The sequence below is a fragment of the Siphateles boraxobius genome, unplaced genomic scaffold, assembly GCF_051911475.1.
Source record: "Siphateles boraxobius isolate OS27281-9 unplaced genomic scaffold, OSU_SipBor_1 104, whole genome shotgun sequence".
In the NCBI taxonomy this organism is placed as follows: domain Eukaryota; kingdom Metazoa; phylum Chordata; class Actinopteri; order Cypriniformes; family Leuciscidae; genus Siphateles; species Siphateles boraxobius.
In genome coordinates, this window is record NW_027508705.1 from 146,535 (window position 1) to 158,792 (window position 12,258).

General features: G+C 35.9%; 1 protein-coding gene across 1 annotated transcript in view; it reads left to right on the top strand.

Moving 5' to 3' along the window:
* Positions 1–12,258, top strand: part of rps6ka2 (ribosomal protein S6 kinase, polypeptide 2) — a 62,860-nt gene that overhangs the window by 22,699 nt on the left and 27,903 nt on the right. Inside the window, exons 6-8 of the mRNA XM_077246400.1 lie at positions 6,510–6,616; positions 9,891–9,928; positions 10,030–10,172. Of these exons, the coding sequence (XP_077102515.1) occupies positions 6,510–6,616; positions 9,891–9,928; positions 10,030–10,172 (288 nt within the window). The remainder of the gene's footprint in view (positions 1–6,509; positions 6,617–9,890; positions 9,929–10,029; positions 10,173–12,258) is intronic.

Here is a 12,258-nt window from a genome sequence, read left to right on the forward strand (position 1 = left end):
CAAACCAGTTATTTAGGAGTTGTCAGTGATCCATAAGATCACTTAGAAAGTGTAAGTAAATAATTAATACATTATTCAAATGTACATTCATACATTTTATTATTCAGACATAGTAATTGTTACTTAGTGTGTTAATAAATGTTTTATTAACATGTATCTCTACTGTAATACATGGTTAATACAGGTAGTTGTAAAGCATTTAGTAGTGGTCAGTTAACTATTTTGTGAGCTCATCTAAAGTGAGGACTATTTATGCATTGTAAAGCATTTACAAAGATAATGTAAAGGCTCAGTTAAGTTATCTTCTAAACAGAAAAAGGAAGCAAACGCAACAGTGAAGCAGAACAGAAATATTTAAGATGTATGAATGTACATTTAAATAGTTTATTAATCATTTACTTACACGTTCTAACTGATCTTATGAACCACTGACAACTCATAAATAACTGGTTGGTAAATAATGCAATACTTCATTTAGAAACGATAAATTGATCATTAATAAAATATGAAAATACAATTATTAAACATGATAGATATGCTTATAAATCAAGAATAAAGCATTAATAGCTGTATTTATAAACTGTTTAATAATGTCTATGCTTTATAAATGATTAATTAACTGTTTACTAATGCTTAACTAATGATTAATAGTGTGCTGTTATTATAAAGTGTTACCATTAAAACCAATATATTAAGACATATACGAGAGGGACATGGAAATGTACTACATATAAGAATTACCTTTCTTAAGTTTCACACTTAACATTATAACAGCCTCTGAGTTCTCTAACCGAGTGAGTGGTTTGAATCTATAAAAAGTACATGCAGCAAACCACCAAGAATAACTTTGTTGCTGTGGTGATCGGAAGAGAGATGGCAAGGTTGATTTAAAAACGTAAAATTGGGCTTTTAAGATGTGACATCATTTCTTGTTGCTATACTGATCTAGGCTATATACTGTTTTCCCCCACTCTATCTATGTCTGTGCTACAAACATGTACAGTATTTGAAGTTTCAAAGCACAGAAAGGAAGAAGGAATTAAGTATTCGCATTATCTATGACAAGACTGCTCAACAGATGCTTCACATTAAGTGCATTTGCTTTATCTTGATGTAGCTTGTGGAAATCTGTGGTTGTTGACTCATGCACCATTATTACTGTTGCTCATCTTTACAGTTTGAACAAACACAGCCTAATAAGCATGAAGCATACATCAAACCATGTGACTTATTGAGGAGAGATATGCTACTTAATTTACTAAGCAATCAGATTTGGGTTTTTTGACTGGTCGATGATAAGAATATCATAGAGACTGGGCACTTTTGATTTCATTAGGTAGCAACCCCGTCAATTCTATAGAAACCACTCAAAGCACCACATATTGTAGCAAGACCCTGACAGTAACCCAGAACACCCTATGCTGAAAAAAAGTGAAACGATCATGTCATTTATTTAAATTGCATTTCACATTGGTCATAAAAATCATGTTATTATTCAATTTGTCTAAAAGCATTTTCCAAAAAAAAAAAAAGAAAGAAAAGAAACAATTTTTGTTTAAATAGTACTTTTGGTTTACACTAGAGTGGTTTACTGACTGCAGAAATTTTATTATTTTTTCTGGTGTGTTTTTCCTAGTACATAACAGAAAATATGATGGATATTTCAAAAAGACCACATGAAACATTAAGGTCTATCAAATTTGTCTTCAAGGAACTTAAGTTAAACATTGGCTAACAAATTGTTTTAGTTAATTCGTTGTATCTTAAATGCACACACTATGTAAGAGTTTGGGATCAAAATATCCAAAAACCACTAGGACAATGTTATATATTTTACGTTATCCCAAATGTTTCTAAGAATATTTAAATCCAGACAAATAAGCAGTTTTAACCAGGTTACAGTGTCAGTGCGTCGCCTATCAATGACATTATACCCATGTTATCCTCGATTTACAGTTTTATTTTGTAGAAATTATGGAAACACCAAAAACGGTTTAATATATTATGTGTTTTATCAGACAGGTGAGCAACTGTTTGGATACATTAATCGACAGAAATCTAATCATTGTTATACAGCTCAACACAGTTAGTCTTTTTGTTTAAAACTCGTTTTCTTGATTTACCGCGAATACCATATTTACCATGCCTAATATCGATCTAGCTCACTGCAGTGTGCAACAACTGTCTCATATAGTAGCCATATAGTAGCATTATAACAACTTTCAACACACTCAAATGTATCTAATATGGTCATACAGCGCTGCGTTACCCCACATACACATGACCGGAAGAAGCGGAAGCGGCATCTGCGGGATAGTAAAAGGTCACTGCTCTCGAGCCGTGTGTCATGCTTGTCTCTCATTAACAATCGCTCCAGTGGCCTCGTTCCATTCCAACGGCTTTGGTAACGTTAATAAATCTTTAATATATTACCGGTCATCCATGAATATGATTTCTGCCTGAGTCCCGTCGTCGTATTCTCCACCGGCTGTAGAGGTAAAGACAACAACTCCCATGAAATTTCCACGAAATCAAGGCGTCATCAAGCTACGCCTTTGTTTTGAATAAACAACCTCTAGTGTCAAAAAAATACTGTGTGCCTATAAGTGAAAATTCTACTTTCATATTATAGCTAATTTAGCTTTTGTTTTTGTTTTTTTGTGGTGAAATTACGTTGCAAAAAGTCTATTAAGTTACATTTTGGCTGGTGTCTAAAGAAAATATTTTGATGAAGTATACTATGTTCTTTAAAAAAAATAATCTTTTTACTTTTATGAATGTTTTTGTGTTTGGAAAAATAAACATTTCTGATTAATTTTAAATCAAAATAAATATAATATAATAAATATATTTTGAGAATATATTTTAGTGTATTATGGTATTATAGTATTATGGCACATGCTCATATTTTCCTCAGAATATGTAAAAATCGAATGAATATTTTGCTTAGAAATTTTTTTTCGAAAACGATTCTACTGTGTTCTGCACCATCATGGATTCAGTTTAAATCATGTTCACACACATTATTCCTGTGCGAATCTCCCAATCAGGTTGTGATGCTTTTATTGTTGCCTATATTTTTAAATCTTCTGTTAAGCTCCAGCACGTGATGCCTTCAACCCAGTAAAAGAGAGTCAAATTTGATTAATCTGACTCATTGGCCATGCTCCTTCGCTCAGCCGTTTTCTCCACATGTCTAGGCTTTATTGCACACGCCACTCTTCATCAGTCACATTGTTCAGTCTTTATTCTGGTTGCATAGAGATAGTTGTCCTTATTAATTGCTTGTGGACCACTTTGTGTCAATGCACATCATAATTGGCTACTTTGCTTCAGGATAACAAGATTATATAGAAACAGGGATGAATTGTTAAAAACCACGTCTCTTCTCAGGGTGTCTTTCAGTGAATAATTAACTGCTGTAATTTTAGAAAGTGACAATTATGTGCCAAGTAATTGCAATCAGCAAAAGGTGACTGAATCACATCCACAATCACTCACAGGATATCGAGAACTATATAACATGTCACAGGATATGTGTCCCCCTTGGTTGAAATCGTGTTCTAGGTGGGGAGTTGGGAGGACTGGCCCAATTGGAGAACCAGTGTGTAATATAACTGTTTGTGAGTGTAAATGGTCTGCAAAGTTTCAAAGTGCAAGACAAGTGGATTTTTTGTCATCCAAAAGAAAGAACCGATTCAGATCTGCCTGAATTGAGTCATCAATAATTCTTTACTTCCTCCTCAAACCTACATAGTTTTGTAACAAATTTGCATAATGCCCACTATGTTTTTCATTGGCTGCCTGTAAACGTCTACTTTGACCTGCACTCAAACACTGTAGTTGTAGCTGAGGCCTGGAAGAGTTTGGTTTGTGATGTCGACATGTCGAGAAGACGCTGTTTTCTGCGCTGCAAAATCAAATCCACTTTGCATGGAATTCCAAAGGATGAGAATGTGAACATTTCATCTATAATGTAGCACAATCTAAAGAAAAACTTACGAATTAGAAACGTCATGCTCAAGCCATTCTTCCGATTGGTTTAGGTTGATCAGCTACTTCTTCCAATGTTTCATTATTGTACTCTGACTCGAATTTATATGGAAGAACCGACACCATTGTGACTGTTCATATCACTGTGTACACAAATGCTGATGAAGTTTCCAGAGCTAAAATCAGATATAGCAATGGGTGTTTCATTTCTGACATGTGTTGTAAGCTGTAGACCAATCACAGGGCATCTGACCAATCAGAGCAGAGTAGGCGCTCGGAAAGGAGGGTTTAGAGAGAGCGGATCCATGATTGAAACGTTTCAGACATATGTGAGAAAAGTGGTGATCCTGCAGAGTATATTATGAAAAAAGTGTTTTTGACCTGGAATGCATACAAACCTGTTGTAGGGGACCTCCAAAACAAAATTAGTAACCTTAAAAATAACATAATAAATGCACTTTAACATTTGCAGTCTTCATACAATTCAATAAATACATACAATAAACATATAATGAATGGCTCTTGAACTGGTTTAAGGAATCAGTCAAAAACACGTTTAGACCCCATGAAAGGGCTTGACATGCACAGTTTTATTTCCTGCGTTGCAAAACATTCCAATTCAAACAGGAAGTTGGAATGGGATATATCAAAGAGCTTGTTATGAAGTGCAACAGTCGGGTTCCGGAAGTAAAAATGCCATTTATTTTCTCTGTAGAGAAAGGGATTTTTAATGATAACTTAATCTATGGTGTATGATTTTGTTGAATCCATAAGCCTGCACTATTTCAAATGATTTTTTAAATAATAATGTTCAACAGTGGAAGTCCAGGAGAAAAATTACATTGCATGATTCTGCAAAAAAATCTTTACCAATCAGAGAATAGAAACAAGGAAATTATGCCGAAAGAAGCCCTGCGAATGATGAAATAGTCTCTCTATGCTCTCAAACTAATTGAATAATTGTGTATATATTTGCATACTTTGCGATAAACAATATGTAAGTATATAATGTTTCTGTATACATAATTAACATATTTAAATAAATTGTTTTATCCATCGCTTTTGTTTTAATTGTAGTTCTTAGCCTCACTAAAGCCATTAAGTTTACAGTCATGTATCTTTATAAATTTGTCCATTTTTCCAATACTTTTTTGCTTCAAATCAAAGGTAGTAATGTTATAATTCTTCTCGTAGCTGGTTGGCGTGATCCATGGCTTATTGTTGTTAAACAAAGACCTACAAAACAAAAATAAATGGGAAAAATATCAGAACTCCACTAAGTGGGTGGGCACTTTTGCACACTATTTTTCTTTTTATATAGTCAATAGCCTTAAGTTTACATAACAGCCATAAACTTTGATTGGCTATTTGCTAATGCTAGTCAATGGTATGTGGTTTTGGGGTGAGGGTCATTCTCATCTCACTCTAGAGATTTCATTGGACAAAAAGGTTTATAGACCAATTACAGTTGCATTGCACTGTAAGAGCAACTCCTGCACATTTACTTCTAATCATTCTCTCGGAATTAAAAAAAGAAACTGGAGCACTTCCACCTAGAGATTTGTGCTCTTGATTTAACCGTGATTCTCTGAGCAGAACCATGCTTGGGAAGTGAGACGTAAATTAATTACCGCTGGTGCTCAAATGTCTCATCTGGCTGCAACAGCTGCTGCTCTCCTGGCTGGAACTTGTTACGCCAATGTACTCTCCTCAATATGGCACTGTCTATCCCCTGATGCTCTCTACGCAGTCTAAATAAATCTCCCCGTGATTAAAATTAGCTGTGAAAAGAGCAGTTTTCCGTCTTTCAAATACAAGAACACTCTGTGTTCCTGTAGTTTTATTAAAGATAAAGGAATATGCTGGGTTATTTGCAACCAGCTTTTGTTGTAAATTCTAAGTGTATTACCATAAATATATTTCCCATTTTACGAACGGCAGGTTGAGTCTTGCTAAATAGTCATTAAGTTATAACTCAGAACATAGCGAATTGATAATACTATTTTAAGAAATGATCTGGAATATTTTTGAAGCAATATCGCAATGACATCATCATTTCACATAGTGTTTGAGAGATTTAGTTACAGGTAAAGCCCAAGAGGGCTGTCTTTGTAATACCCTTTACTGTAAGTTTTGAGGAAAAGCATCAGCTAATTGAAAGACTAGATTTTTACATTACAAGTGTTGTGGATGGTTGCCAGGAAGTTGCTATGGGGTTGCTATATGTTTGCCTTAGACATTCAAAAAGAGCCCACCCACAAGTCTGTAATGTGTGGGCTTTTTTTCATCAGGCGAAAAGTCATAAGTCTGATTTCTGAGCAAAAGTAATAATACACCTCCCCTCAATAAGCTGCATGGTTTGTGGTATCATTTATGTCCATAGCACAAACTGTTTGGGACGAGTTACATGACAGAATGTACTGGTCTTGTTCAAATCCCTAATCCTAAGAGGATTTGTATTTCTGTAAAAGCAACAGCTAAATGAAAAATTAGTTATGATATTTTTTTCTCTCTAGGTTATGTTTACCGAAGAAGATGTGAAGTTCTATTTGGCTGAGCTGGCCTTGGCTTTGGATCATCTTCATAGTCTGGGCATCATCTACCGAGATCTAAAACCAGAGAAGTAAGACCAAGACCCATGTATATTATCAGTAGTAGCGATCATGTGTTCTAATTTACACTGCAGCCTATTTAAGTGCTCTAGATAGTGACCTAATGCCTGTAAGGTCACAAGAGTGACCTTGTGTTGATAACCTCAGCAGAACCTTGATTGGACGTGATGTTCAGGAGGGTTTAAGTCCTGATTTTTTCAAGCAGCTGTATAATCCACATCTGGATTAGAGTCAAAGAGATCTCTGTGAAACTCTCATGTAATTACAGTCATAATTCAGAGGTTCAATCTGGGTGATGCAACTCACCAGAGAGCTTCCGGTGATGCTCCTGTTTCTTATGCAGTTACATCTGTTTTGTGTCCTTCTGCTGATTTCAGAGTGCTTGTCAAAGCTTTTCCCCTTACATTAGACTGAAATATGTACAGGGCTCAGCAATAAGGATGACATCGGTGTGAGAGATTTAATGGTGTTGAAGGTTATTGATCATACTTGTTGTTGTTTCTTAAACATGTGTTTTGTAATCTGTATAATGTGTATGCCATCATTTACCTTCTTGAGTTACGAAAAAAAGGAATACTGTTAAATGAAAGTTAAAGGAATTTTTTTTTCTGACAGATATATATAAATGTGGTAATAAAAAAATAAAAATAAACCTTGTGGTGAAAATGTTGCCAGGCCAAGTACCTTCTTAAGAAATAACATTCTTACTATTTTGTAGAAAAAACAAATTTATTAGGTTGTTTTAAATACTAAGCATTACAGCATTATAAAACTAGCAGCATTCACTATTATTCAAAAGTTTGGGCTTAGTATGATTTTTTAAGTAATAACTATTAAATATAATGTTTATAATGTTACAAGGGATTACATTTCAAATATGCTGTTCTTTAGAACTTTCTATTCATTAAAGAATCCTGAAAAAATGTATCACAGTTTCCATGAAAAATGTATCATGATGCATGATGCAAAAATGTAGCTGCACAACTTTTTTCATCATGGATAAAACAAAGAAATTTTCTTTGAGCACAAAATCAGCAGATTATAATGATTTTCTGAAGGATCGTGACTTGAGTAATGATGATGAAAATTCAGCCTATCACAGGAATAAAATACATTTAAAATGTATTAAAAATAGAAAACGTTATTTTAAATTCGAAATGTTACCGTTTTTACTGTATATTTTTATTAAATAAATGCAGCCTTTGTGAGCAAAAGAGACTTCTTTCAAAAACATGAACAAATCTTACATTCTAAACTTTCAAACTGTTATATATAATGCATACTCAGCGCCGCCGCTCCCACCACGCGCATCACGCGCTGTGCGTAGGGCACCAAGTGCTGAGGGGGGCACCAAAAATAGCCTAATGAAAAATCAATCATCATATCATAGTCATAATAATTATAGTGCCGATATTATTTCATTATAGAAATATTATTAGGCACTTTTTAGGGATGTATATAACAAGACAGGCGGAACAAGAGTATTTAATTGCTCTGGAAAGTAACGATGGTGCCGCCGCCGCCTCAGTGTTCCGTTGGATTGCGCGTTAAAAAGTTAAAGTTAAACCGGCAAAAATAAACGTTTTTTTTTTTTTCCCGGGGGCGGGGGGCACCATAAAGGAATTATGCTTAGGGCACCAAAATGTCTAGCAGCGGTACTGTGCATACTACTATAATATTTTATAATTTAGCACACCTGTAGGCAAAAGAAAAAAATACTATGAGTATTCAGCAGAAAGAGAGAGCCTGAGGGAACTCTTAAAGAAAAGGATGAATTTATCATTAAGCTTTTACAGTGATGAAGTATTGAATTTATTGTCATAGACAAGGCAATCACAGGAGTAGGTTAGTTAGGGAAGGAGCGAGGACTCAGGTGCAGAGTTGATGGGCTTTAAATGATAATAAAATAAAACAAAACAGAAAAAAATAAATCAGGGGGAAAACAAGACTGACTTGACTGAAGCACACAGCAGGGAAACACAGTGTACATACGACGATGAGCACAGGACTGAAAACACAAGGAAAATAAATAGGGAAGCAAACAAAAAAGTATAATAATCAGATAACAAGATGGGCGGGGTTAGACAATCGACAGGAGAGCACGGCACAAGGAAACATACATGACAAGCCATATGCTCATGACTAAAACCAGCGCATGGCCAGTTAAACAAATCACAAACCATGCTAATACAAAATGAGACTTGAACACACAGCCAATGAGAACACTCATAAGCCACGTGTTACACAAAACATGACAACATGAAAGCACACAGCTAGTGTTAAACACAAGCACACAGTACAAGACAAAACAGGAGTGTCATGGCTCTTTCACAAAACCAAGAAATAGATAGATATAAGATATAAGAGAAATTCTGTCTGGTTCTCATCTTAGAAGTTGAAAATGGAGATGGCCAGAGAGCAGGTCTCTATAGACGGCTCTATATCTCTTAAGGGCACGCTGTTCTGAGACCTGTCATAGGTGATTAATGGCAAATAGGCAATGGCAATCCAAAAGACACTGCACCAGTACATTCATTAAGAACAAATATATCCTCAATCTTGTCACCCCTGCAAAAATGAAAAGGTGTAGCATTTACCTTGTTGAACTCTCATATCCTCCGATATGTAGGCTACTTTAATGTATATCATAACTCTTAATTTTATTCATTTATTTTTTTAATAATTGTAACTGTTTAATTGATTTCTTCTAAGGCAGTCTGTTCTGGGTTAGTTGGGGAGACATTTAAATAAAAAATAAAAAAAAGCATTGTCTCTGTACCAAAAAATATTTTTATTCTTGAAAATAAACATAATTATCAATAAGAGTGGGTGCAGCAGAGGGGATGGGCAGTTTGACCAAAATCTTATTTCACAGTAGCAGTAAAAATGGTTTATATTTTAATAATCAGTTTTAATGTCGTTTCATGGATAATTATATGAATTATATATTTAATTAAATACTAAAACATATTTGGGATGTAATCAATGCAATCAAAAAGATACAATTATTCATAATTCTGTATTATAATTCTTTCTTTATGTTATTGAATATAATTCCTTATTATAAATATGTATTACTATATTAATATGGCAAGTTGTGACATTTCTGTGCATACATAAACAACTAACTCTTTCTAAGATGTTATATATAACATTGATATAAAGAGATTTGTATTTTTGTGAAGAACTAGTAAATGTCCTCTCTATCTCATTTTAATTCTGTGGCTGCTCTCTATACAGTTATATAGAAATGAAATGTAATCGACTGTTGCTTCACCTTCCCAGCATTCTCCTTGATGAAGAAGGCCACATAAAGATCACAGGTGAGCAAAATTTTGTTTATTTGCTTTCGCCACGGTCCAACATTTGCCATCGACTAAAGGGGCCATATGTTGATGGTTTAATATATTCTCTGCTCTCTCAGATTTTGGCCTGAGCAAAGAGGCAATTGACCATGACAAACGAGCGTACTCGTTCTGTGGGACGATCGAGTACATGGCCCCAGAGGTTGTCAATAGACGAGGTCACACTCAAAGTGCTGACTGGTGGTCCTTTGGAGTCTTAATGGTAAGTGTCCTTGCAGATTGTGAAGGATTATAGACGGCTATGTGTCACTGCAGTGTTTAAGTGTTGAACACGTGCAGCACTAGCCTAGGGATGAAGGATAATGTGGTCGTAGATCTGTGGGGTTCTCACAGCAAAATGAAGCACATTTCATTAGTGTTAGGTTTTAATGTTATTTTAAGGCATTAACTACCTTTGCTATGCTGCTTTTCATTCAACTCACAAAGTCAAATTTTTACTTTAAAAAGTGACAATTGACTTAAAGTGACAATTAAATAATGCAATTGAATAATGCACTGAAAAAAAATTATACTTTGGACCAACTTAAAAAACAAAACTTTAATTTGTTACCGCCAGGTTTATTCGTTTTTCTCAAATTATATGTATGGTTTGGATCAAGCCTTAAATTTTGATTTAATATTGATCAAAAATATTTATTTTCCCAAAGACAATACATTCATAATTATTTCAAAAATAATTCAATAATTTCAATAATAAAAATTCAAAAATATATATTTATTACTTAATTAATATATTTTATCAGATACAAGCCAAAATGTTATTAATATATGTACATCTTTTTTTATTTGCTTTTTTTGTTTGCTTTTTTGCAACTTAATTTTAACATAAAAAACGGCTACATTAGCTATAAATATGAAAGTAGAATTCAACAAAAAAAATGTATTAGTCAATGTTTAAGTTAGTTTACTTACTATAAATAAAGGCAACATACTTTGAAAACCATTTGATTATTGTGATGTATTTTTAAAATATACATAATATTTTCTGTTATGCACACCCCCCCCCCATAACACCCACAATCATTTTTGAAGTCATTAAAGCTATGTGTTCTGCTCATCAACACTCTGGTGTCAAGCAAAAATACAATTTAAACAAAAATATTTTTTCCTGTATTGAGTGTTATTTGCTGGACATGAATGTAACTGAACAAAACATGTGAAAACTAGAAACTATGATTCCCTTTCGTGGGAACTCCTACGTCTCGTCGGAGGAGTTTCCAACAAATTGGGAGACCAACTGCCTTCGAGTGAACTAAAACGAGCCAATCAATATTGGCATGCAAGATTTGCATTCCGTGCGCCGCCTACCAGTGCGGGTATAAAGCGGAAGCAAGCGCACACTTATTTGCTTTTTGCTTGAGAGCTGACCGGTTGTGTCCTCTGAGTGAATGAGTTTCGTGCTCAACGAGTCTACTCTTTTTCTGGATCTCTCTGTGTTAGTGTGACGGCGCTTCAGTGATCTTCGCGAGCTCCCGGCTGCCGGTTGTACCCTTCCGTACCCTTCGGCTTGGCCCTGTCTCCCCGTGTCTTCACGAAAGTCGTGGAGGCGGCCATTGTTCCCATGAGAGAAAATGGTGTTCACGTTCTCAACTATCTTGACGACTGGCTTATAATAGCTCACTCGCGAGATCTGTTGTGCGAACACAGGGACTTTGTGCTCCAGCACCTCAGCCGATTGGGACTTCAGGTTAACTGGGACAAGAGCAAACTCTGCCCCACGCAGAGGATCTCTTATATCGGTATAGTGTTGGACTCGGTCGGTCAGACTGCGCGCCTCACCGAGGAGCACGTCCAGTCAGTGCTCAACTGCCTCAAGTCTTTTCAAGGCAAGTCTGCGGTTCCACTGAAACAGTTTCAGAGGCTCCTGGGGCATATGGCAGCAGCAGTAACGCCGCTCGGCCTGCTTCATATGAGACCGCTGCGGTGCTGGCTTCACAATCGAGTCCCGAGATGGGTGTGGCAGAGCGGCATGTTCCGGGTCAACATTACCCCGCACTGTCACCAAACCTTCAGTCCTTGGTCGGACCCTGCGTTTCTACGGGCCGGATTTCCCGTAGTCCAGGTGTCCAGGCATGCTGTGGTTTTCACAGATGCCTCTGCCAACGGATGGGGGGCAACATACAACGGGCATGCAGTTTCAGGTCTGTGGACGGGGTCGCAACTGCATTGGCTCATCAACTGCCTAGAGTTGCAAGCAGTACGCTTAGCCTTGTGCCGCCTCAAGGGGCTGCTTCTGCACAAGCATGTACTGGTCCGTATGGACAGCACTGCGACCGTTGTGTACATCA